The sequence below is a fragment of the Rattus rattus genome, chromosome 4 (genome assembly GCF_011064425.1).
Source record: "Rattus rattus isolate New Zealand chromosome 4, Rrattus_CSIRO_v1, whole genome shotgun sequence".
NCBI lineage: Eukaryota > Metazoa > Chordata > Mammalia > Rodentia > Muridae > Rattus > Rattus rattus.
The window spans coordinates 86,959,498-86,987,333 of NC_046157.1; the positions used below are offsets into that span (position 1 = coordinate 86,959,498).

General features: G+C 39.8%; 1 protein-coding gene across 2 annotated transcripts in view; it reads left to right on the plus strand.

The window, feature by feature from the left end:
• The first annotated feature begins 210 nt into the window (after nucleotides 1-210).
• Cd2ap (CD2 associated protein) overlaps nucleotides 211-27,836 on the plus strand; it is a 62,538-nt gene continuing 34,912 nt past the window's right edge. The window contains exons 1-5 of one of the 2 annotated variants that reach the window (XM_032900706.1): nucleotides 211-305; nucleotides 2,137-2,297; nucleotides 9,234-9,387; nucleotides 17,093-17,193; nucleotides 22,457-22,577. In XM_032900706.1, the coding sequence (XP_032756597.1) occupies nucleotides 2,274-2,297; nucleotides 9,234-9,387; nucleotides 17,093-17,193; nucleotides 22,457-22,577 (400 nt within the window). In that variant the 5' untranslated portion in view covers nucleotides 211-305; nucleotides 2,137-2,273. The remainder of the gene's footprint in view (nucleotides 306-2,136; nucleotides 2,298-9,233; nucleotides 9,388-17,092; nucleotides 17,194-22,456; nucleotides 22,578-27,836) is intronic. The other variant, XM_032900705.1, reaches the window with a different exon arrangement.

The following is a 27,836-nucleotide window of genomic DNA, read 5'->3' on the forward strand; positions in this document are numbered from 1 at the left end:
GATTTCTCTGTGTGGTCCAAGTTGGCCTCAAGGTTATGTTCCTCTTACCTCAGTGTCTTCAGAGGTAGATTTATAGGTGTTTATCACCGTGCCTGGCCCTCGTGTTTTGAGTACATGTGTGTTTGGGGTTGAGCTAGGACCTCCTATATAATAACCAGACACTAGGGAGGAGCAACATTCCTAGCCCTGTGTTTTTGCTTTAAAGGTCAAGTGAGATCAAAAATCAGTATCCTGAGTGAGTGATGGAGTTAGAGTGATTCTGAATGAATGATTTCTACACTTTTGCCTCTTTCCGTGAACTTCAGGTATCTCAGCTTTAATCACTCTGCCTTTAAATAAGATTTCCCAGATGACTTGGCTATACTTAGTACTTGAGAGGTACTGATTTAGACGAGTCAAGATCTAACCTGGGCTGAGAAAAGTTTTAGTTAAAGTTAAAGTACAGGGTTTCAGACTATCAGAACAAAATTAAGAATCAGTGAGGAATGGAAGTGGTGTGGTGGCTATTGATTTGAAGTGCACTTTTTTTCTTTCTTGTCATTGTAGATAGAAGACAAGATAATGGGGTATAGCTAGTTAGTCTGCCATCTGGTACAGGGAATCTATTCTGTTTTTTTTTTTTTTCTTTTTTCTTTTTTTTTCGGTGCTGGGGATCGAACCCCGGGCCTTGTGCTTGCTAGGCAAGCGCTCTACCGCTGAGCTAAATCCCCAACCCCCTCTATTCTGTTTTTTATTTTTATTTTTTTATTTTTTTTTTAAGATTTTTATTTATTTTACATATGTCAGTACACTGTAGCGTGAGTACACTGTCGCTGTCTTCAGACACACCAGAAGAAGGTTTTGGATCCCATTACAGATGGTTGTGAGCCACCATGTGTTTGCTGGGAATTGAACTCAGGACCTCTGGAAGAGCAGTCGGAGCTCTTAACCACTGAGCCACCTCTCCAGCCCTATTCTGTTTTTTAAAGTTGAATTTATAAAATGTACCTGTACACTGCCTGTGATCAGAGATCCTGTAGTTAGAGAATGAAATTTTCATTTCAGTGTGCTTCTTTGTCTGTCATTTGTTCTCTAATATTATTAATATAGCTTAGTAGCTTTAAACATTGTTTAGGGAGTGGATAGAGAGGTGGCCCAGTGGCTAAGAGCATGTACTGCTTGCAGAGCGATGAGTTTTGTTTCCACTACCCACACCCAGTGGCTCACAATCACATATCCTTCCTGCCCCAGAGGGTCTGCTAACCTCTTTTAGATTGCACAGGCCTCTGCACTTAGATGTGTGTTTTCTTCTTACCATATAATTAAAAAGAAATCTTTAAAACATTATCTGTTTCTGTGGTTTTAGAGTCTGGTGTTAGGAGACTGTGTTGGTTGGTTCCTCCGTAAGGCAGCATTGAAGACGTTCACCAGGATTGGGTTCTCAGCAGGGCTTCCTCTGGATGGATTCTTTCTAAACTCATGTGATGGTTGCCATCATTTGGGTCCTTTGCTTTATTATAGTAAAGGCCCTCGCTGAGGTTTTGCCTCATTTCTTGTGACCCTCCCCAAGCCAGCAAGCATGTTAGCATGATGGTTTGTCTTCACAGCCAGTAAGTAAGAAGCAACATGGCCATCACGATATTCATTCATTCTGCATAGTCTTTGTCATACTCTTTTTGTTACAAGTCTGTTATAGGTCACACTCAAGAAGGAATTTTATAAAGATGGGCATACAAGGATAGCCTTAAGTGGGAAATCTTATGCCACAAAACTGTATTATAACAATACAGTATGAATTGATGTGCATTATATTTCTTTCGAGACTCACTTAAACCATGCACCATGGTCTGTACTTAGATGATCATGGGCTTTACTGATGTGGTCAGGTATTTAAAACCAGAAGGAGAAGCCTGACATCTTTGAAGTATTAGTTGCTGCTACATAAATTCTGTAGCTGAAAGCTTGTTAATGTGGTTTATAGTAATTTTATCAATCAGATTTTTTTTTTTAAAGGCTTAATGTTTTTTTTTTTTTTTCCCCCCGGAGCTGGGGACCGAACCCAGGGCCTTGCGCTTCCTAGGCAAGCGCTCTACCACTGAGCTAAATCCCCAACCCCTATCAATCAGATTTTAGACATTTATTTTCTCCTCTTTTTAGTTGACTATATTGTGGAGTATGACTACGATGCTGTACATGATGATGAGTTAACTATCCGAGTTGGGGAAATCATCCGAAATGTGAAAAAACTACAGGAGGAAGGATGGCTAGAAGGAGAACTGAATGGGAGACGAGGGATGTTCCCTGACAATTTTGTTAAGGTAAGTATTGTCAGTTTAATTTCTTGCTTTTGCTTCACAGAACTAAGTATATATGTCAAGAAATAAATGCATATGTTTAAAGTGAAAATACTTTAAAACTTTTACATTTAGAAAAACGCAGGTACAAGTCCATCTGTGAGTGGTAACCTGCTGTACAATAATGCTGTGTGGATGTATGTGCATCTTTGTGCCTGTCTTTTCTTTTTAAACCATAGACAACAGTTTTCATTGGGTCACACTTTAAATCTTCCATTCTATTTTATTGCTTTTCTCTCATTCCTCCTTCCCCCTCCCTACTCACTTCCTTCCCTACCTTCCTCCCTTTCTTTTTTTTTTTTTTAAAGACAGAGACTCTATGTTGTCCTGGCTGTCCTGAAACTTGATGTGTAGCTAGCTGAGGCTGGGCTTGTACTCACATTACCCTCTTGCCTCTGTGTGCTGGGATTGAAGGGTAGCACCGCCAGGCCAGCTTTTGCTGCTTTCCTAACCCTGTTGAGAATATACTAGACCATACTTTAGAGTTAAAGACACTTAACTTGCTAAACATTCTTTTAGTTTAGGAAACAGGCTTTAAGATACTTAAGCTTATTACAAACTAATAAAAAATTGTCAGTGTTAGAGAAGAAAAGAGAATACAATGAATTTAGGTATAATTGCTATTGGCTTTGTTTTCTATATATTTTAATGATTATGACTCTTGGGGAAGGCTTGAGTGTGTCTCATTTGTTTTTTTTTTTTTCCAACCTGCATAGTAGTATTTTGTACAATGCATGCTTAGTATTTGTTTTCTGAATAATTTGGATTTATTTTAGTTGTAGTTTCATCTCTAAATATGAACAAATTCTGTTAATTGATTTCAGAGGTCAAGTAACTACACTTAATCTAACTGCATTTTATCTCTTTTCTTAGTCAAATAATTTCGAAAAGATGTAGATGAATTTTTGAGAAAAGGTCAGTTTTCAATAATTATTATTTTTAGAAATAAATTATCTTCAGCAACAACAAATATATCCGCCAGGTTTGGTGAACACATTTAGTCGAAGTACTCAGGTAGAAGACAGAGGGTGGGGATCCTCTGGAACTGGAGTTACACATAGTTGTGAGGTGCCATGCGGATGCAGGGAGTAGAACCCAGTCTTCTGAATGTACAGCCGATGTCTTAACCACTGAGTCATCTCTTCAGCCCACCCCACTTCTTGCTTTGCTTTTGCTTTTGTTTTGTTTTTTAAATCACAGGGCTCCACTAGGTAGCCCAACAACTGCCTATTTCATTCTGTAAAGTGCCGGCGTTGCGTGTAAGCCAGTATGCCTCCCCTGATAGATGTCTTGGTTGCTTTCATACTTTGTCAGTTATGAACACAACTTAGAAACATCCTCTCTGTGGCTTTTTGGGTAAAGACTAAATAGTGCAGTTGCTGAGTTGCATAGTAACAAATGTTGGTTTAATAAAAAACACTGTCAGTTTTTTTGGAAAGTAGTGGTACTATTTGGGTTTCTGGTAGCAGTGCATGGAATTTCCCGTTGCTGTATATCTTTACCCGTATTTGGTATTATCAATGATTTGGATTTTGCCTGTTCTAGTAGTGTGTGTCACTTCAGTGTATAATTTACAATTCCTTAAAGGTTTGCATTGAACATCTTTCACAGGCTTATTTACCACTTAGCTCCCCTTTAGTGAGGTGTTGGCTTATGCTTTTTATGCATTTTAATTTTCTAGCTCTTTGTTGTTGTTGGCTAGCTTTAACAGAGATGTTCATCAGGTACATCTTTGGAGATATTTTCTGTGGCATATTCTTTTCTTCTGGTATATTCCCATCTCTTCTTCCTCTCTCTCTCTCTCTCTCTCTCTCTCTCTCTCTCTCCCCTCCTCCCTCCTCCCTCCTCCCTCCCTCCCTCCTCCTCCTCCCTCCTCCCTCTCTCTCCCTCCCTCCCCCTCTCTGTGTGTGTGTATGTGTGTGTAAAAGATACACAGAATTTATTAGAAGGTATAACACACATAGAAGGGGTGATCTTGGACAAGGATCTAAGAGATCATTGTAGCAATGTACAATTTTAAGGGGTAAGAGTAGATAGTGGCCAAAGAGACCATGCATACCTCTATATTTTAGGCAGGCTTTATACTATTCCTAAAGTCTATAAGACAGTTTTCCTGAGGAGTATTTTCCTATTCAAGTGATTGACAGGCTCCATTTGGATTGGATTTTTTTTTTTTTTTTTTTGAGATGGGTTTTATTACATAGCCCTGGCTGGTGTTCAAATCATGGATCTCCCTGCTTCTGACTCCTTTGCTGTTTCTAGGACTTAAAGGCATGCCACCATGCCTGGCTGGATTGACTCTTTTGTATTTGAGACAAGGTCTCAGTATGTAGCTCTGGCTGACCTGGAATTTACTATGTAGATCAGCCTGGCTTTGAACTTAGAGATCCACCTGCCCCTGCCTCCTAAGTGTTGTAATGGATTGACACAGAAGGGGTCAATGGTATGTTCTTATTCATTACTAAAAAAGCTTTCACTGAGATAGTAAACTGGGTACTTTGTTTTTAGTTTTAGCTTTCTATTATTTATTAATGATCTTTGCAATTCAGAATATTTTGTGTTCACCAAGGGCCACTGCTGTTTTAAGATCCCTTTCATCTGACTGGTAATTATAGTGCTGCAGGTTGAGTTCTTGGTTTTGTAGGCTGCTGATTATGAGGGGGTGGTTCATCCCCAGAGAAATCGAAACCTGCTAATATCTAATTAGATACATTGTTCCCTCAAGGGGTCAGACCCAGGCTAGTGTGAAGGTCAGGGATTAAAAGTGCTTCTTGCAGAAGCCCAACACCCTGAGTTTGATCCATGAGTCAATCTTAGAAAGATGGACTAGTTGCTTGTATCTGTAATCCCAGCCTGCTAATAGGGAAATGGAGGTGGAGACGGGTGAATTGCCAGGAATCGTGTGAGCAGGCTATGTAGCCTGTCACTAACAAGAGACTCTGACTCAGCAGGGGGAAATGAGAGAGCTGACGCATGAATGGTGTCCTCAGACCTCCACTCATGGAGCATGACATGCATGTGTACACACACTTTGTAATAGTAGCAGGAATAAAGAAATTGAGACCTCACAACTACTGTGGAGATGTGTATCATCTTGATCTGGCTGCTTCTGGATGAAGAAGGCCCAGAAGAGTTTCAGTCTTGCTAACTAGACCTTGAACACAATCAAGGTGATGCCTAGACACATGGTGTTAGACCACTGCAGGACTCTGAGGTTAGAGGAACTGAAACTTGATGGTTTACCTGAAGCTTCTTCCCATTGATGGGGATTACTGAGATGGAGGCCACCTAATTCAGGGACAGAATCAGGGGCTCTGGTCTGACAGTCCTTTGTCCCGAGGGCAGTAAAACCTTTAGTATCCTGTTACATTGAGGGTAAGGACTTTTATGAATATGCTCAATATTTGGTCAGTTTCTCTTCCTGTGATCTGTCTGCTTACAGATTTAACATTAATTTTCTAGTGTGTCTCCTCTCTGAGAGGAGTTCGTGGGAGATCCTGATAGGCAGTAAAGCTCCAGGAAGTTGTATTCCCCTACTCTCATATTCTCTTCCTGTTGTGTGTGTTAACATCCTTTTTTTTTTTTTTTTTTGGAGCTGGGGACCGAACCCAGGGCCTTGCGCTTCCTAGGCAAGCGCTCTACCACTGAGCTAAATCCCCAACCCCAACATCCTTTTGTCTTAAAGTTTGTTCCTCTTGTTAGGTGGTGGTTATAGAAACCAGAATTGGCCATTTTTTTAGGCTATCAGTAGTGATCTCAGGTCTCACTGATAATGTTTGTAGCTATCTTCTAATGACAAGGGCAGATTGAGTAAGGAATCTGTCTCAGAAAGAATTCTGCCTTCAAAGGAGTGGGAATTAGTTGGAGTATACTTCTGAAGGCTTTCTAAAATAGTAGTAGGTTTCTATTAAATCCCTGGTCAATTGTCTGGTTATATTGTATAAAATCTGCATGATATTTTTGAAAATTTAAATTTTATTTTTATTTATGTGTTTGTTTGTATACAGTGCTTACAGAGGCCAGAAGGAGGAGTCAGGTCCCTTGGGAGCAGGCATTTGAGAGCCACCTGACTTGGGTGGGTGCTAGGAACTAAATTGAAAAGCAGGAAGCATTTACACTGAGATATAGCTCTCCAGTCCTAAATCACAAGGCAGTCTCTCAGATCAAATTAACTTCTGTCAAGGCTTTGGGTTCAAATTTATCCAAAGTTTGAAGGATACATCTGAGGGGAACCAATAAGAACTGAAGAGGAATTAATCCACTCAAATATAGGAGGCCGTAAAGGTGGCGTCCTTGTGTTTGATTTGAGCCTTACAAAAATACAGTGAACAACTGGGGCATTGCCTGTTTGCTTCTGTGTGTGGGAATCAGATGTAGCAGGTATTACTCAATTCTGGAGTTGCCCTTAGCTGGTGAGAATAAAATTTTATCTTTATTATCTTTGTGCATAGTAAGGTATGATTGCTCCTCTCAGATATAGCATAATCTCTTTTCCTATAAGGTTCTGAAGAGATGGAGAAAACTCAAAAAGAAATAGTTGCTTATTCTGACTACAGTGTCAGAATTAAAAAGCTAATGCCCACAAGGGGACCTTTAAGCTAGTATTTATGAAAAATATATGATTTAAAATCAGAAGGACTTATTGTTTGTGCAGGGTATTAGCACTTTAATTTGATATAGGAAACTCATGGCAGTAGGGACACCCAAAATACATTTCATGAGTGTAGCTGCTCCATTTTGAAAGAGACATCTGAGTTTGCTTGTGTGTATATATCAGGTGACAGAAGTACAAGTGGACCAAGATTGAGTGACCTCAGGCATATAGTACTGAAAATAAGATTCTGTAGCTAAAAGATGTATATACATGGAGGAAACTTATAAATAAATAAATATAACAGAGTAGGGAATCCCCTGATCTCAACCCTATCAGTAGAGTCTATGACTTAACCCTGGTGAAGGTGAAGAAATTCTGTTACAACTTGATGGGAACACAAAACTATGTAGCAAGATCTTGCCCTGGACTTCCCTTAGCTTCCCAGTCCCTGTGATCTCTTTTGGGAGATTCAGACAAGACTCAGGTAGTTCAGACAATAGCTAGAGTTGATTGAAGCTTGAAGTAGAGCTCTATCAAGGGGCGAGCGTAAGCAGTGACCAGAGATCATTGCTTAGTAAATGGCAGTGTCATTGGAGCAAGTTGCCCAAGTCAGGTCTCGGGTATCATTTACCCTTTCTTATCTGAATTGGAGCTGATGAATCTTTACGATTTTCAATATTTTGAATGTTTCTGAATCTTTCAAACACCTGCTGTGTCATTGACTCAGAGCACATTGAGCTGTCAATCATTCCTGTTTGCTATAAGCTTGTTTTCATTCTGCATGAACTGATGTTTGTTTTGGGGAAATGTTTCAGCCCTGTCCCACCATCTTTGTGTGGTATATTTCAGAGCCTTTGATTGTCAGCCTTCTCCTGGCCTCACTGTTCTTAGTCTCTACAACTCTTTTTTTTTTTTAAAGATTTATTTATTTTATTTATATATTAGTACACTGTAGTTCTCTTCAGACACTTCAGAAGAGAGCATCCCATTACATATGGTTGTGAGCCACCATGTGGTTGCTGGGAATTGAACTCAGGACCTCTGGAAGAGCAGTCAGTGCTCTTAACCGCTGAGCCATCTCTCCAGCCCGTCTCTACAACTCTTAAGACCTTTTCACATTCTCGCTTCTGCTATGTGTTTGTTTCTCAGAAGCTTTGCTCTGTGCTGCCTTCCAGTCAGGTTGTTCACATTCTGCCATATGTGTTCCTTCCCTGTGCCTTGCTGTCTCTTACCCACTCACTTGTCTCAGTAGAAGGAGTCAGCTCTGTCCTCCTACCTTATGGGTACTGAACATTTAAGTCAGGTTGTCAGCCTTAGCAGCTGACACCTTTACCCACTGACTTTGGGTAGTGGGACAGAGCTGAAGCCTGGGCATGGACTGAAGCTCCCTACAAGGCCTCTCATACTGAGCTTCTAATCAGGGGTATGGCATGACTTCATGTTTATGTGGTCTTTTGTTTCTTCTAGTAATATTCCATCCAGGCTGGTCATGAATTCAGAGGTCTGCTTGCCTTTGCCTCCTGAGTGCTGGGGTTAAAGATGTACCATCACCATCTGGCATAATGATTCATTTTAGATCTGTAAATCAAAGTAGGCAGCCAGAATAGAACTTACATGCCATCTTTTTGTACAAGACCATGCTGTAAGGTTGCTAAGAACTGTGTGATTTGATGGGGAAAAATTAAAAGAGTATTAATTGACATGTAAAATATGTGAACATTTTAAAAGTACTTCCCCTCCCCCATCTGTTTTGGAAAAGGGTTTCATGTCAGGATGGCTTTGTCCCACTGTGGTCTCATATAGTGGAAGAGGACCTTGAACTCCTGATCTCTCTGCCTTTAACTTCTAAGGGCTAGGATTATAGATAGGGATTACCATGCTCAACTTATTTCGTGAATTTTTTTTAAAGAGTATTTGTTTAAGAATACGACTGCATTGGATTACATAGAGCAGAATTGATTTGGAAAGATATTGTATTGCCTGGTGTCCGTAAAGATTTAGTATATAGTGCTTTGTAGGAAAAAGTTTATTCACTCTTGACTTAAAACTATTGCGCTGAGTTATGTCATGGTTTATTTCACCGTGGCTGTGTCATGGCATCTTATATTTGAGAAGTCCAAGAGTAGGGATGCCTGGTGGAGGATGGCTACATGTTCTAGGCTGGCTTGGCTACATAGTAAGTTCCAGACTAGGCTAAACTAAGCTACATTAAAAAAAATACAGAAATACATTTAAGAATGTAACTTGAGTAAGATACATTTAAGTTTCTTTCTTTCTTCTTTTTAAACCAATTTCCCCCTTTTTAGGAAATTAAAAGAGAGACAGAACCCAAGGATGACAATTTGCCCATCAAACGGGAAAGGCCTGGAAATGTCGCGAGTCTAGTCCAGCGAATCAGCACCTACGGACTTCCAGCTGGAGGGATTCAGCCACACCCACAAACCAAAGCTATGAAGAAGAGTATGTATACAGTTCCTCTCTTACTTTGCTATGCCAAAGTAGGATACTTATGATTGCTCATAGATTCCGAAAGATGAGTTCAATCTTCTGTAACCCATCGCAGAAACTCTAAGTTACTTTAATGTGCTGATGACTGGCACATTAGTTTTTGTGCTTGGTCATGTCAAGTCAGTAACACTGATGATCCAACAGAGTGGCTGGTAGCCTTATAAGAGCTATAAATGAAGATCTCAGGTTTATCTCTTATTGTCTCTGTTTGATTAATATATTGATTGTACTTAATAGTGCTTTGTAGATGGTGAGATATCTGCTAGATTTTTTCCCTCCCCTCCCTCCTCCTCCCTCCCCCTCCTCCTCCCTCCTCCCTCCCCCCCCCTCCTCCCTCCTCCCCCTCCCCCTCCCTCCCCTCTTTTTTTTTTTTTTTTTTTTTTTTTTTTTTTGGGGCTGGGGACCGAACCCAGGGCCTTGCGCTTCCTAGGCAAACGCTCTACCACTGAGCCAAATCCCCAACCCCTGAGCCAAATCCCCAATCCCTGAGCCAAATCCCCAACCCCCTCTCCTCTCTTTTGAAATAGGGTCTTGCTATGCTTATGTTGGCCCCAGATGTGATTCTCCTGCTCTGGCAAATTCTTTTTTTAAAAAATTACTTGTTTATTTATTTTGTATACATGTATTTTTGAAATACATTTATGCCTGCGGGCCAGAAGAGGGTGCCAGATCTCAATATTGATGGTTGTGAGCCACCATGTGGTTCTGGGAATTGAACTCTGGAAGAGCAGGCAGTGCTCTTAGCCTCTCAGCCATCTCTCCAGTCTTCTGACAAGTTCTTTATCTGTAAATAAATTAGGAAAAAATTGACACAGGAGTACCTTTTTTTTTTTTTTTTTAAAGATTTATTTATTTATTATATATGAGTACACTGTATCTGTCTTCAGACACACCAGAAGAGGGCATCAGATCCCATTACAGATGGTTGTGAGCCACCATGTAGTTGCTGGGAATTGAACTCAGGACCTCTGGAAGAGCAGTCAGTGTTCTTAATCACTGAGCCATCTCTCCAGCCCAGGAGTACCGTATCTTATTAAAAAAAAAAAAAATTCATTCTGTGTGTGGGTATTGAGTGCAGAGGTCAGAAGACAAAATTGTGGAGTTGGTTCTCATGTTCAGGTGGCCATATTGATGAGACATCATGGGAATATGTTCTGATATTACTAAGAGACAAATCTCACAGCAAATTCCCTGATCCTTTGGCTCTTAAAATCATTTTGCTTTCTCTTCTGCAGTGCTCCCTGAGCCTTAGGTTCTGGGTTCTATATATGAGTCCTCTGGGACTGGGCTCCACAACTCCGCACTCTGATTGGTTGTGGTTTTCTCTAGAGGTCTCTGTCTAAAGGTTTCCTTGATGAGGGATGAAGACTACATTTATCTGTGGTATAAGGACAGATGTTTATGGATTGTTTTTAGGGATTATATTGGTTTAATAAATTAGTGGTTGTAGATCCTCTTCCAATAACCATGATTTCAAAAGCACTGAGTACTTAGGTTTACCAGTACCAGGCATATGGTATCCCTCTTGCTAAATGGGTCCTAAGTCCAATTAGAGAGCTGTTGGTTATCACCAAGGTGCAGACACCACTACTGCACCTGTAGGGTTATTGTGCCAACATATCTTTAAATTGTAGAAATGTAATTACCTTTATGGCCTGAGATCACTTAAATTCACTAGAGTTTTTTCCCCTTAACTTCATTTAAGAAAAGAGTCAACAATACCATTCTCAAAGACTGCCATTTACAAACCATTAAACATGTGCGAATGATGCAGTGTTTATGACAATGGATAGTAAATGTTTAAAAAACCTGTTAAACTCCATGTTCAGTCTGATTTATTGAGAAATAAGTGGATATTTTTGGAAATGCATGTTCTTGCATCCATCTGCCTGCCTACCCCACCCACCCACCCACCCACCTACCTACCCACCCACCCACCCACCCACCCACCCACCTACCTACCTACCTACCTACCTACCTACCTACCTACCTACCTACCTACCGTGTGTGCATGTATGCATGTGAAAACTTGTAGAAAGTGCTCACTTTTTCTACTTGATGAGTTCTGGGAATCAAACTCAGGCTGTAAAGCTCAGCCATTTTGCCAACTTACAAATTGTTTAACTACCTTCACCTGAGATTGTTGAGATTATAGTATCTTTGACATTGTTGTCCATGACTCTTGTTAGATGAAATGATTGGCAATTAGGAAAGCTTCTACTCCCAATTGTAAGTATGACGTGTTAATGATATTTGTACTGCCCCCTTATTGTCACAGTGTTATTTTCCATGTCATTGCCCATTAAGAAAACTGCTGCTTCCTGGGTTATAGCACTGGGTTACACCACAAAAGATTTTTTTGTGTGTGTGTGAAAAATGAAGATTTCTTAATAACCAGACCTATAGAAAGGTTAATTTTAACCCTTTGTGCCCCAGAAAATTGTGAGATTCCAGTAAAGTTTGTGCATCACCTGTCCTGCTTTCAGCTGGACAGCGTTGGCTACTTTAGTGGGCCTGGAAATAGCAGAGTAGAATAGCATAGAGCTGTTCGTCTGTGTGCAGCTTCTGTGCTCTGGGGATTTTCTTTTTTTTTTTTTTTTTTTATAATTTTTTTTAAAAGATTTATTTATTTATTATATATAAGTACACGGTAGCTGTTCAGACACACCAGAAGAGGGCATCAGATCTCATTACAGATGGTTGTAAGCCATCATGTGGTTGCTGGGATTTGAACTCAGGACCTTTGGAAGAGCAGTCAGTGCTCTTAACCACTGAGCCATCTCTCCAGCCCCCGCTCTGGGGATTTTCAAACCAACGGAAGAGCTATTTATGATCTCTGCCCATTGTAAACTCCATAACTCTTAATTCTGGGTATGAATCTTCTTTAGCACAGGCTAGAAAGATTTAAAGGCTATGGATACTAAAACAGAGTACCCCTTCTCTGGGTATATGTATCTGAGCATGAGGTGGGATATAGCTAGGTCTTTTCCTGATTTTCTTTCAGCTGACTAAGCTGATTACGGGAGTAGATCCCAGCTAGAGCTAGGCAAAGTTATTACTTTTCTGTTGATGCAGTAAAATTCCACAATCAAAGGCAACTTTTTTAAGAATGAGTTTATTTTGGCTTGGAGCTCTAGAGGGTTAAGATTTCATAGTAGGGAGTCATGGCAGCCGGAAGCGGAGGCTGAAAACTCACATATTCAACTGCAAGTATGAAGTAGAGACAGGGAACTGGAATTAGAGTGAAGCCATATGTTTCCTGCAGTCAGGCCACATACCCCAAACCTACCCAAATAGTACCAACTGTGAAAACCACTTCTTCAATTACTGAAGGCTATGGGGAACAATTTCATCCACACTATCACAGTTACTCTCCGTTTAGATAAAAGCATTAGCAAGGGAAAGATACCATTTTATCCTATTTATAAGACTTGTTAGGAAAACCATGAAAATGTGTACACTGGTGTTATGTAAATCAGTCTAGCCAGTCTGAGAAATAGTGACTATTGGTCCTACGTTCAGTGTAAGTCTGGATTTCAACCTGGACCCTTTCACAAACAAATCAAAGTACTATAAATTGAGCTGTCATTTGGACTATGTATCAGAAAGGAAGCAGTGTACAAAAATAGATACATGTTTAAGCAGCACCATTTCCACCAGCTAAATTATAGTATCAGTTAAGTGCCCATCAACTGATAATGGGGTAAAGACAATATCACATTAAGTATGTAATGGTATATTATTTGGTTGAAAATAAGAATGAAATCCTGCCATATGTAGCAAAACAGACTTGAAAATAGAGTAGAAAAGGATTACTGGGGCCTGTGGTGAGTGTGGGCTAGCTGGATGCAATCAGCGCTCATCTATGAACATCACTGAATCCTGCCAATGTGTGTAGTTTAAAAGAATAAAATGTAGAAATGATGAGAGGCAAATGTCTCACTCTAAAATATATTTCAGATTTTTTGCGGACTCATTCTCTGACAAATGGAAACACATAGGTGAAAATAAAATTTTACTTTAGGTTTTAAGTTATTCAGAGATGATTGAGGTGGGAAAAGGCTGAGGCAGGAGGATGACAAGTTCAGGGGCAGTCAGGTAGGATTTGGGAGCATAAAATAAAATGGCCAGTATATATTTGAAAATTGTGGTTGGCAACATGGCTCAGTGGATAAAGGTGCTTGGCTTGAATTGAGAACTCAGATGCTTATAGTTAGTAAAATACTATTTTTTATTTTCAAAGTCTGTTTTCTTAGCCTAGCAGAAACATGCTTCCTGGAAACTTAGAAATGCAATATTATTGTACCATGGGCTCTAAAATATTTATATTCTTACAGGAAATATTGTAGCCAAGTAGTAGAGAATATATATTTATGATATTTATTTTACCTAATGTTTAAAGATCATAGAACCACTAAGAAAGATATTTAAATAGTACTTCTCCAGGAAGGTAAAATTAGCATAGCTACTCTTTGGTCTGCTCCGGTATTCAGTGGAGAGTAGGAGAAAAGCAGGTCTGCCTTCCTTCTCCAGTCCTGTTTCCTTCCACTGCCAGGGAAACTCTGCTTATCAGGCTTGGTGGTGGAAGTATGTTTACCTGCTGAGCCCTCAGCATCACTTTCAAAGAAAAAGGCAAGAGATGAAATCCTAACGATGAATCAGTCCACCTGCCCAGTACAGGGAAAAGCAGGGAATTTGTATCCATCTGCTCAAAGCCTTTAATGGCTGACCTCCGTTGAAGGTGGAGAGATTGAGACAGAGTCTACTCCATTTATCTCTAGTCCTATCTTGAATAAATCTATGAGTCCACTTCTCTTTTCTGGTTTGTCACCAGTTCATCTGTGCATTGAGACAGTGTGGTGTTGAAATTGTCCCTGCTGTAATTGTACTGAAGCCGGCTTCATTTGATGCCTTTCTGGTACTTAACTGTTTATTTGAAACAGGCTTAAAAGTACTGTAAACTTTGAACTCTTGACTCAACGCTCACCCACCATTCCTGCTGTACCTGTCTGGCCTTCGTGGTTTCTGTTGATAAATCTACCATTAGTCCAGTAAGATTATACTTAGTGTGATCTGCCGTTTTTCTCTTGTGAGTTTTAAGTCTTCTTTGTGGTGTCCCTGTGACAGGTTGTATATGTGATTGTCTTGTAGAGAGGATCTTTTCTGGGTGTTGGGGGTTAAATAGCAAACCTGTTCCTGATTGTGCATGTCTTTCCCAAAATTAGGGGAAATTTCTACTATTCCATTTGGTTTGCTTTGACCTTACTTAGTCTTTTAAAATGTTTGTATGAATATGCTGATGACAAATGCGTGTTTGAATATGTTGATGGACATGCATATTTGATCTGTAATAATACCCTCCCGATATTTCATGATTTTTTCACCCTTAGTTTTTATGTTTTTATCCAAATTGTGATATTTCAAAAATCAGATCTTCGAGTTGTGACATTTTTTCCTCTTCCTTAGCTAAGTCTGCTGGTGAGGTTTTCAGATGAGGTCTGCTGATTTCCTGACTTCACTTCCTGATCTCCTGTGCAGTTCTTTTAAAAATCTCAGTCTCTTTGATGATGGCTTGTTCATGTGTTGCCTTGTTTTTCTAAAGTTGCTTAACCATTCCACCTGTATTTCTTTGGATTTCATTAAGCTTAAACAACAAAACATTATCTTAAATTCTTTGACATTAATTCTTTATCTGGAATTTCACCTTGTTCATATATTTTGAATCTGTTGTTTCAGAGTGCTGCTTTTATTTTTTTTTTAAAAGACCGCTAAGTTACTTTTTCATATTTTTTGTTTCTTCTGAATTTGTATGTCTGGTAAAATGAGAAACTCCTCTATTTCAGTGAAGATAAATCTTAGGGGTAATAGTTTATTATGCAGAATTGAGGTTATTTCTAGCTGGTATTGTAATGTTGTCACTCTGCTCCTAAGAGTTTCTTTTGGTATGATTATGGAGGTTGAGCATAGCCAGTGCTTAGAATTGGAATCGGAGAGACCCACGTCTGCTGGTGATGCAGGAGTAGAGATACTGAGAAGTCTAGGCTTTGTGTGGTAGAATACATCCTGTGTGCTGTTAACGCCTTCCTACAGTGGGAGAGCTAGTCCGTGTTGGTAATGGAGCTTTTCTCAGGCACTCTTTATACTGCTTCTCTTATTTGACTATTCAGCTCTTATAATTAGAGTCCAAAACGTTTGTTCTTTAAATATGGATCGGTGCAAGTCCAGTGGTTCTCTAGGAAGGCTAGAACAGAAACAAAGAATTCCACTGTGTATGATTGTACAAGATGGGGTAAAGACTGATACAGCGGATACTGTAGTAGTGATAGAAGCAGAACGTTAGATTTCTCTGTTCTGCTGTAGGTATGCCCATTCAGGTGTGAGACCTCAGGTTCCCGCTCCCCTGGTGTGCATGCTTGCTTGGGATGGGCTTTTCTTCCTCTGTGCCATCTACCAGGGGAATTGCAGGAATGGCTGCAGCTAGAACTGTGCAGCTTAGTTTTAGGTGGAGACAATTGTAGGAGAAAGAAGAACACATCCAGACACAATTTCTCTGCCAACTTTAGCTGTGAACCATTGACTTAAGTTGCAGTGACATTACTGTCCCAGTGTGCCTGTGTGGGAACAGTCTTGGAGCTCTTTTTTTCATCTTGTTAGAGGAACTTCCTGTGTGGAGCTGAGAGCTGAGAGAAGTCTACTTCTGATTAACTGTGCCCTCTTTTCAGTTGGTAGACTCCCTAATCATTTAGTTTTTGTGACCAACACCTTGCCCTCCACTCTATTCCTTTATATCAGATTCTCTCAGTATCTTTATTTTGGTAGATTTGTATCAGTGTCCTTTTACTAGGTCAAGTCTGATCCCCTGAAACATGGCTGTCAGGTTCAGAAAATCATGTTTTCAAGGAGCCTCCTGGTTTACAGCATCCTAGGGAACTAGTGGTTATATTTCAGATTCTCTTCAGAGTGCAAGCTTCAGAGTTGTGAGCCTCCTAGTACATAAGCAGGAGTGCTAGTGTCTATGCTGATAGCTTTCTGATTCTTTTTCCTCTTTATCCCAGCAGAGGGGAAAGGGTTCCAAGTGCAGAGTTATTTTTCTTTCTTACTCTGCAGCTGTAGACTTTACAAGGCTTTTGTTTTTCTATGTTTGAACGTTGTTTGTCACACACAGCTGTACATCTGTTACCTGTGGCCAGCCTGCTTCCTCCCTCCTTCTCTCCTGTTCTGTTCCCCTTCCTTCCCCCCCTTTCTTTTGTGTAGGGAGTGAATGCTACAGCCATTTTGCCTCCCTTTTAACGATTGGTTAAGAGCAATATATTTTAAATATTTCTAGACTTTTATCAACAAGTAATCTGAAAATCACCATGGGAGGGGCTTGCCTACAATAATTTTATTGTCAACATGTCTTTGTAGTCTTAAAAATTGGCTTTGGGTATTTTACTTTTGTGTAAGTGTATCCATGTTTTCTATTACAAAAAGCATTACACTTTATCTGTCATGGGAGAAGTGTTTAAAAACCACCCGGTGTTGCTTGTGACTAGCTGTTTAAATCATTTGCTTTTTTCCTTCTTACACATCATATAATTGTGGTATGTGACTAAACGTGCTATTTTTTTTTTTTAAAGATCTTTCTTAACCTATTTTAAAAAATAATTTCTTGTAGAGACAAAAAAGCGTCAGTGTAAAGTTCTTTTTGAGTACTCTCCACAAAATGAGGACGAACTGGAACTGACCGTGGGGGATGTCATTGATGTCATTGAAGAGGTAAGGACTGTGTACATGTGCAGTAGCGTAGTAGCTTGACGGTGTGGCTTCTAGAGGAGAGCTTTATCAGAATAGGCAAAATAATGAAAATTTATGCCAGAAAAGCAAATTTAAAGACCTAGCTTTTTACTTGTCCTTGATATTTGTGTGTTCGTGTTAAGGAATAAAAATAAACATTTTTTTTTTTTTAAGCTTAAAATGAATACAGTTTTCTCCTGGCAAGATAGCTCACCCAAGCCTGTTTACCTAAGGTCTACCTTGGAACCCATATAAAGGCAGAGAAAGAGAAATTACTATGTTCCCTCTCTGATCTCTATGTGCACATTGCATGTGCACAGCCATACTCACATTATGTACACACACCACTGTAATAGTTCTAAAAAAAGTAAAATTAATGTTATTTAGATAACTCCAAACATCGAAGAGTCTTATCTTTGATTCTGAATTTGCTATTGGCACAAAGTAATAACAGGAACATTTCCTTTTGGATGGTGTAGGAGTACAGTGCTGATACTGCTTTAAAGTCTGTCTTGTTTGAATTGTTGTATTGAAATATTAGTCAAATGTGCTTTTTTCAGTTTAGTATTTTAAAATGTGATATGAAAATATTTTTAATTTCTTTCATCTGCATTTAATTTCTTACATCTTACATTTCTCATTGAAGGAATGTTAAAAGTTTTGCTGGGCAGTTGAAGATGATGTTTTTGAAAGTGTGATTTGAGAAAATATATTGTGGCAGAAATTGATTCTGTGTTATAATTTCTCATTTATCAGTAATGTCTACGTGAACTTCTAGGATACCTATACAGAAAGCAGTTCTGATCTGTTGTTATCTGATGGTGATACCAGTTAAGGTTTATTGAGCCTACGCTATGTCAGAAGTACTGTGCTGAATAAGTGAATCACATTTGTACCCTTTACACTTCAGTCTAACAGAAGGGAATATTTACCTTCACTTCTTAGATCTAGATAGAGACTGAATCACAGAGAATCACATTGCTTTTTTTTTTTTATGTATTCGTGATACATAAGAAGCTACCCTAAAATTAGTGGCAAAAGCAACTGTTATTTGCTTCTGGGTTGTGTGGCTCAAGTATGCAGATGGGAAGGTCGGCTTGTCTGTGTTCTGCAATGTCTGGGGCCTCCTCTGGGAAGGTTTAGACAGAGGGCTGGTGAGAGCCTTCTTAAGAAAGCTCCTTTATTCACGCCTAGTGTCTGACAGCCGGGAAGACTAGAGCTGCCTTGGACAGCTATTTAGAGTCCTTCCCGTTTAGCTTGGATTTGTTTGAGTGTGGCAACATACCAGATCTCAAATCTGAAATGGGCCAGATTTTGAAGCCTGTTGACATACGTAATAATCAAAAAGCTTCACATTTTCAGTCAAGTTAATGCAAATATTCTCTAGTCTGAAATCTGGACTCCACTTTGAATAGAGGTACTTCGATTTGCCTGGCAGTTTCACAACTCTTAAGTGCAACTCTATCAGCAAACATGAGGAAGTGCTTTTTACACTTGGAGTATGGAAACGATATAACCACGTAGAGGCTATCAGAAGTGGAAGGGAGAGCACAGAAATGATCAGTTCTTGATGCGAGTTGTGTCAAGACCACATTTGTGGTCTGAGATACCTTATTTAGGCCATCTTCATATATATGCCTGACCCACAGTGGCCTGAATTTGAATTTGGGAAGCTTGTTGACTTCTGTGTCTTGAAAGCCCCTCTCCTCCCTTGATGGAGGAGTTGATGGAGGAGTGCATGTGGGCCCTTGGTGTTTTTTGAGCTAGGGTCTGATTATATAGCTCAGGGTGGCCTCAAATTCACCTTTCCTTTCACCTCCGAGCACTGGTTACAGGCATGTGCCAACAGGCTAGACTGCATTCTGTTTTCATCTCTTAGACATAGGATCTCATAGTTTAGGCTGCCCTTAAACTGGTGGGCCTTCTGCCTCAGCCTCCATTCTGGGATCACAGTCATGGGCACTGTCTTAGATAGGGTCTTATTGCTGTGAACAGACACCATGACCAATGTAAGTTTTATAAAGGACAGCATTTAATTGGGGCTGGCTTACAAGTTCAGAGGTTCAGTCCATTACCATCAAGGCAGGAGCATGGCAGCATCCAGGCAGGCATGGTGCAGGAGGAGCTGAGTTCTACATCTTCACCTGAAGGAAGCCAGGAACAGACTGAGCATCTAGGAGGCAGCTAGGAGGAGGGCCTCCAAGCCCACCCCACAGTGACACACTTCCTCCAACAAGGCCACACCTTCTAATAGTGCCACTCCCTGGGTCAAGCATATGCAAACCATCACAGGCACCATACCCAGTTCATTATTGGTATGCATTAATGAGTGTTCTTTAGCACCCTTCTGCCCAAGAACTTCTTAATTAAATAACTCTTAACAGTTGCTGGTATTTGGAGTTTAAATAATGAATTGATGTTCTTTGTGTCTATTGAATTTTGTCATATTTAATTCCACAGCACACTTTATGTTCCTATACTTTTCAGTCCCTTGTTTTAGTTTATTCTTCCTTTGAAGCCAGGTCTCATTCCGTTAGCCCACTTCCTAGAACTCAGAGTTTAGCTTGGTCTGGCCTCACACTCAAAGGAGCTCTCCTACCCTGGTATGGTGAATGCTATAGTCACATAAGTCTCATGCCCAGTTTCTTACTACTTTAAGTTTGCTAAAACTTCTGAGCTCTTGATGCTTACTGTTTTACCTCACCATCCCAAATAGACTAGCTATTTGTATTTCAACTGTATTGTCTGTAGCTGTCGTTTATTTTGATGTGACTTTTTTCAAACATGCTTTCTATCTGGAAGATTCTTACTGAGGCTCACTGTTGTGCTTCTTGGTCATTTGCTTTTAGGGGAGAAGGTTCTGGGACTTTCAAGCCTGCGTCTATTGCACTTCATCTCCATTTTCATTATAGCGCGTATTTTTACATTGCGTTTTTGTTAGTTTACTTTTGTCTTTTTGAGACAAATACTGTATAGTTTTGGCTGGGTTGGAACATAGAAGATTGGCCTGCCTCTTTCTCTTGAATGGTGGGATTTAAGGGATTTAAGGCGTGTGCTGCCGAGCCTGACAGTTACATTGCATTCTAACTGTGCTTAGATTGTTTTATTAAAGAGTTGGGATTGCTGTAGTCCAATAGTCTCCCAGCTTAACTGTTTGAGCAAAGACAAGGAAATGATTTCTCATAGGCAAGATTTGAATCTTTTACTAGCAGTAACATCATGACTTACACAGTTAGTGCCTGGTACATGAATTACTTACCTAAAGTTGTTTTTCAGGCTAGTCATGGTGGCACATATGCCTTTAATCAGGGGGCTGAGGCAAGTGGATCTCTGTGAGTTTGAGACCAGCCTAGTCTACTTAATGAGTTCCAGGACAGCCAGAAAAGTTTATGTAGAGAAAAGTTTGTTTTCAGTTATAAGGTTAGTAACATAGAAAATGATTTATTTAAATGAGATATTTCTGGCTGTGATGTCACATGTAATGCTGATAAGTAAATGGTGACAGTGAGCAGTGTACTCGACAAAATTTACTGTTACTAAAACCCCTTAGCATTCATAGCAGAAACTCTACATTTGAAAGCTATTTACTATCTTGTTATTAGTGAACATAAATGATTTGTTAAAGAATTTGTTTCATGAGGCTGTTTGGAAGGAGGTGCTTGTTAGATGAACTTTTGGAAGTGATTTTTTCATGGTTGTAGGTGTGACTCAGTATGGGCTGTTCTCCTGGAAGGTCCCAGTTCACTTAGCCTTCACAAGGCAGCTCACACAGTAACTCCAATCCCAGGCCATCTGACACCCTCTTATGGCCACATATGGTGCATAGACAAACATTTAGGCAAATAGCCATACACGTAAAATGAATACAATAATGAAATAAACGACAAAATAATTTTGCCATTCTTTAACTGAAAGGGGAAAATACAATTTTTACCACTTAGGCCAATTATCTTTATAAATGCTTTTGCATTTTAGTCTTTTAAATTTTATTTGTTTTTTTTTTTAAGATTTATTTATTTATTTCACGTAGCTGTCTTCAGACACACCAGAAGAGGGCATCAGTCCCCATTACAGATGGTTGTGAGCCACCATGGGGTTGCTGGGAATTGAGTTGGAAAGAGCAGTCAGTGCTCTAACCTCTGAGCCATCTCTCCAGAGTGTCCCCCTGCCCCCGTTCTTTACATTACAGATTTTATCCCCTTCCTGGTCCACCCTCTTGACTGTTGCCCATACCTCCTCCCTACTCCCATGTCTCCATGAGGATGTCCCTACCACCCCTCTCCCACCAGACTTCTAAATTCCCTAGGGCCTCCTGTCTCTTGAGGTTAAAATTTATTTTTAATTATGCATATGTGTGTGGGTCTATGCAGGCATGTGCATGTGTGTGCTGGTACTTGAGGTTGTTGGAAATGTCTGAGTTCCAAGAGCTAGGATGATTATAAGCTGTCTGATATGGGTGTTGGGACCTGAACTCTGATTTTCTGTATTCTTAATTTCAGAGTGTGCGTGTGCGAGCATGTGTTTTATGCTTGTGTTATAGCACATGTGTAGAGGTCAGAGGACAACTTTTGAGAGTCAATTTTCTTCTACTGTGGCTTTCAGGGATCAAACTCAGGTAGTTAAGGTAGGCAAGCACTCTTACCGATGAGTCATTTTACTGGTCTGGGAATTCATATTCTTAAGAGTTATTAAACTTTGTTCAAACAAAAATTTTATTTTTGTTTGTTTTTTTTCCTTTTCTTTTTTTCGGAGCTGGGGACCGAACCCAGGGCCTTGCGCTTGCTAGGCAAGCGCTCTACCACTGAGCTAAATCCCCAACCCCTCAAACAAAAATTTTAAACTAAAAGATATGTTATAGTTATAAAGCAGGGCCCAGTAATGTGTGAGTGCTATTCCAGTCAGGAGCTATGTGTTTCCTTGGTTATGCATTTAACTCTAGTATCTGTCAGTTTAGTAAAAAGTATTTGCTTTATAGCATGTAACTGATTGTGAGTCTCATTGTAAACATTGCAAAAGGCAAATAATATGATGCTTTCCATGCATGACTCATCTGATACTAGTTTAGAAAAATTAATTAGACTTATTCACTTAAACCATTTTCCCTTGTTGTGGTTTCTTTTTTTTAAGTGCTTCTTTTACGTCATTTTGCTCATTTGCTCATTTATTTTTACAGTTCCATTTTTCCATAGAATGAAGGTTTTCACTTAAAGGAATTTTATCACTTTTGAGCTGTGAACTCTTTCAGGTAGAAGAAGGCTGGTGGAGTGGAACCCTGAACAATAAGTTGGGACTGTTTCCCTCAAACTTTGTGAAAGAATTAGAGTTCACAGATGACGGTGAAACGCACGACGCTCAGGAGGAATCAGGTTGGTGGAGACCCTGAAGTGCTCACTGTGACTTTTCTTTGAGGTGCTCCGGTGCATGTTTAGTAAGTTTCAGCTAACGCAGTCTTAAACACAAAGCGTAATGGAAATAAAAGGGAACATGCCTGGCTGAATGATTCTCCTTTCCCGGACTCTGTTTTCCCCATTGCTTGTGGGTACTACTCTTCGTACTGCTGGCTGTGTAAATGGCCTGCCTTAATAATCAAGAAAGCGTGCAGGAGCATCTCACTTTATTTTCATTATTCTTATGCCAGATTCTGTTTTCTCTGCAGCCAAATCATCTTTTGAGGAATTTTGTTTTTTTGCTTATTTTATTCTGAATGAGAATCTTACAGTAGTCCAGGTTGGCCTCAAATTCATGGTAATTCTCCTGCCTCAGCCTCCCAGATGCTCAGATTACAGGCATGTACTAGAAGTGTTTCTTTTTACTTGGGTAAACATAAAAATGAAAGAGTTCTGTGTACTCTTCACACGGATGTGTGCACTGGGAGCCATCCACCCTGGGCTAGCTACTGCTCATGTTCGCTCTGTATCTGCTTTAAAAATCTTATTAATTTTCTGAGAAGAAGGATAGTCTCACAGTTACATTATTGTCACTGTTAAATCAGGACACTTTATATTGATTATGTTTCACACATAGTGTATTTCTAGATTTCTTTAATTGTTCTTTTGTACTTTTGTAATGATTTTTTTTCCTTCTGGTCCCAGGACCACACACATTATTTCTTGTCTTTAGACTCGTTCCTTTATTTATTTATTTTTTTTTATCTTCTTTTCTGGGCATTGAGACGTTTGGAGAGCATAGATCAGTTGTTTTGATCTTTCTTGAGTGGATTCAGTGCATTGTTTAGGAGCTGGGGGACTAGCTTCTAGGGTTAGATACAGACATGACTATCAGAGGACTACAGTTTATTTCTAAAATGTCATAGAATTTGCATATAATTTAGGCATAATTGATTGCATACATTAATTTCCAGTTTTTTTTGCAGTTGACTATGATTTTATTAGGAAGTAAATATATTGTGAATGTTAGTTAATAACATGGTTTGAAGTAATGTATATAAAAGTGAATGAGTTAGTAACAATTTTCGTTTCATTTTTTCCCCATCTTTATTAAATTGGGTATTTCTTATTTACATTTCAATTGTTATTACCTTTCCTGGTTTCCAGGCCAACATCTCCCTAACCCCTCCCCCTCCCCTTCTATCTGGGTGTTCCCCTCCCCATCCTCCCTCCATTACTGCCCTCCCCCCAAGAATCCTGTTCACTGGGGGTTCAGTCTTGGCAGGACCAAGGGCTTCCCCTTCCACTGGTGATCTTACTAGGCTATTCATTGCTACCTATGAGGTTGGAGCCCAGGGTCAGTCCATGTATAGTCTTTGGGTAGTGGTTTAGTCCTGGAAGCTCTGGTTGGTAGGCATTGTTGTTCATATGGGGTCTCAAGCCCCTTCAGCTCTTTCAGTTCCTTTCTCTGATTCCTTCAACGGGGGTCCCGTTCTCAATTCAGTGGTTTGCTGCTGGCATTCGCCTATGTATTTGCCTTATTCTGGCTGTGTCTCTCAGGAAGGATCTAGATCCGGTTCCTGTCAGCCTGCACTTCTTTGCTTCATCCATCTTCTCTAGTTTGGTGGCTGTATATGTATGGGCCACATGTGGGACAGGCTCTGAATGGGCGTTCCTTCAGCCTCTGTTCTAAACTTTGCTTCCCTATCCCCTCCTAAGGGTATTCTTGTTCCCCTTTTAAAGAAGGAGTGAAGCATCCACATTTTGGTCATCCTTCTTGAGTTTCATGTGTTCTGCGCATCTAGGGTAATTCGAGCACTTGGGCTAATAGCCACTTATCAATGAGTGCATATCATGTGTGTTTTTTCTGTGATTGGGTTACCTCACTCAGGATGATATTTTCCAGTTCCATCCATTTGCCTATGAATTTCATAAAGTCATTGTTTTTGATAGCTGAGTAATATTCCATTGTGTAGATGTACCACATTTTCTGTATCCATTCCTCTGTTGAAGGGCATCTGGGTTCTTTCCAGCTTCTGGCTATTATAAATAAGGCTGCTATGAACATAGTGGAGCATGTGTCTTTTTATATGTTGGGGCATCTTGTGGGTTTATGCCAAGAGAGGTATAGCTGGGTCCTCAGGTAGTGCAATGTCCAATTTTCTGAGGAACCTCCAGACTAGTTTCCAGAATGGTTTGTACCAGTCTGCAATCCCACCAACAATGGAGGAATGTTCCTCTTTCTCCACTTCCTCTCCAGCATCTGCTGTCACCTGAGTTTTTGATCTTAGCCATTCTGACTGGTGTGAGGTGAAATCTCAGGGTTGTTTTGATTTGCATTTCCCTAATGACTAAAGGTGTTGAACATTTCTTTAGGTGTTTCTCAGCCATTTGGCATTCCTCAGCTGTGAATTCTTTGTTTAGTTCTGAACCCCATTTTTTAATAGGGTGATTTGTCTCCCTGCAGTCTAAGATCGTGAGTTCTTTGTATATTTTGGATATAAGGCCTCTATCTGTTGTAGGATTGGTAAAGATATTTTCCCAATCTGTTGGTTGCCATTTTGTCTTAACAACAGTGTCCTTTGCCTTACAGAAGCTTTGTAGTTTTATGAGATCCCATTTGTCAATTCTTGATCTTAGAGCATAAGCCATTGGTGTTTTGTTCAGGAAATTTTCTCCAGTTCCCATGTGTTCGAGATTCTTCCCCACTTCTTCTTCTATTAGTTTGAGTGTATCTGGTTTGATGTGGAGGTCCTTGATCCACTTGGACTTAAGCTTTGTACAGGGTGATAAGAATGGATCGATCTGCATTCTTCTACATGCTGACCTCCAGTTGAACCAGCGCCATTTGCTAAAAAGGCTATCTTTTTTCCATTGGACAGTTTTGGCTCCTTTGTCAAAAATCAAGTGACCATAGGTGTGTGGGTTCATTTCTGGGTCTTCAGTTCTATTCCACTGGTCTGTCTGCCTGTCTCTGTACCAATACCATACAGTTTTTATCACTATTTATTGCTCTGTGATACTGCTTGAGTTCAGGGATAGTAATTCCCCTGGAAGTCCTTTTATTGTTGAGGATAGTTTTAGCTATCCTGGGTTTTTTGTTATTCCAGATGGATTTGCAAGTTGTTCTGTCTAACTCTGTGAAGAATTGGGTTGGAATTTTGATGGGGATTGCATTGAATCTGTAGATCGCTTTTGGTAAAATGGCCATTTTTAGTATATTAATCCTGCCAATCCATGAGCATGGGAGATCCTGAGATTTTCAGTTTCTTTCTTCAGAGGCTTGAAGTTCTTATCAAACACACCTTTTACTTGCTTGGTTAAAGTCACACCGAGGTACTTTATATTATTTGGGACTACTATGAAGGGTGTCGTTGCCCTAATTTCATTCTCAGCTTGTTTTTCTTTTGTATAGAAGAAGGCTACTGATTTATTTGAGTTAGTTTTATACCCATCCACTTTGCTTAAGGTGTTTATCAGCTTTAGTAGTTCTCTGGTGGAATTTTTGGGATCACTTAAATATATTATCATATCATCTGCAAATAGTGATATTTTGACTTCTTCCTTTCCAATCTGTATCCTTTTGATCTCTTTTTGTTGTCCGATTGCTCTGGCTAGGAGTTCGAGAACAATTTTGAGTAAGTAGGGAGAGAGTGGGCAGCCTTGTCTAGTCCCTGATTTTAATGGGATTGCTTCAAGTTTCTCTTCATTTAGTTTAATGTTAGTTACTGGTTTGCTGTATATGGCTTTTACTATGTTTAGGTATGGGCCTTGAATTCCTGTTCCTTCCAGGACTTTTATCATGAAGGGGTGTTGAATTTTGTCAAATGCTTTCTCAGCATATACTGACATGATCATGTGGTTTTTTTCTTTGAGTTTGTTTATCTAGTGGATTATGTTGATGGTTTTCTGTATTTTAAACCATCCCTGCATACCTGGAATGAAGCCTACTTCATCATGATGGTTGATTGTTTTGATGTGCTCTTTGATTCTGTTTGCAAGAATTTTATTGAGTATTTTTTCGTCAATATTCATAAGGGAAATTGGTCTGAAGTTCTCTTTCTTTGTTGGGTCTTTGTGTGGTTTAGGTATAAGAGTAATTGTGGCTTCATAGAAGGAATTGGTAGCACGTCAGTTCAGTTTTATTTAGAATACCTGCCTTAAGGTTTCTATTGCTTTGAAGAGACACCATGAACACAGCAACTTTTAGAAAGGCAAACATTTAATTGGGGCTGGCTTGCAGTTGACAGGTTTAGTCCCTTATTGTCTTAGCTGGAAGCATGGCAGCATGCAGGCAGACAGGGAGCTGGAAAGGAGCTGAGAGTTCTACATCTGGATCCACAGGCAGCACTGGGTGTGGCTTGGACTCCTGAGACTTCAGACCTACATCCTAGTATCATACCTCCTCCAACAAAGCCACACCTACTCTAAGAAGGCACCTCTCCTAATAGTGCCCCTCCCTATGTTATGGGTACCATCCTTTTCAAACCACTATAGTACCCAAAACAATGGAAATACTTGTCTGTCTTTCTAAGTGAAAACAGGAAAAGTGAGTAAACAAGCAGCCATCATATACCTAATCATATTTCTACTTGGGTAGTGACCACACTGGGGCTTTGCTTGAAAGGCTCTTTGAAATATTCTGATGGCTTCTTGTCTGATTTAGGATTCTTTTATTAATCACTTCAGGATTGATGCCTTTCCTGACTGCTCTGTATAAAAAACCAAAGCTTCCAACTCTTTAACTTCACTTGTTTTCTTTGATTTCTTTTTGAAGCAGACTTTACTCTTCCTTATTAACATGACACACACAGAGAGAGAGAGAGAGAGAGAGAGAGAGAGAGAGAGAGAGAGAGAGAGAGAGAGAGAGAGAGAGAGCGTGCTACTTACTAGAATATATGAAGTTTTGTTAATTGCTAAATACCTATTTTGTGGAATAGTGTGACATGTTGATGTTTTGAGGGTATTGTTATTACTCTTTAATGGAGATGAAATTGGAACTTCTGATTATCCACTTTGTAAAAAAATTAAAGCTGGGCTTCTGCTCCTTTCTTTTATGCTGTTTAGTGTATGGAGGGCATGGACAAGATATAAGGTAATAGACATTTTTTAGTTTTGTTGCCCTGTCATTTCCCTGTGGATTCTAATTTCCCTCAACCATGGTTGAGATATCGGAGCAAAGGTCTGAGAGTCCATTTAATGTCAGTAGAGGCACATTAAACATGAGATCTAACAGCG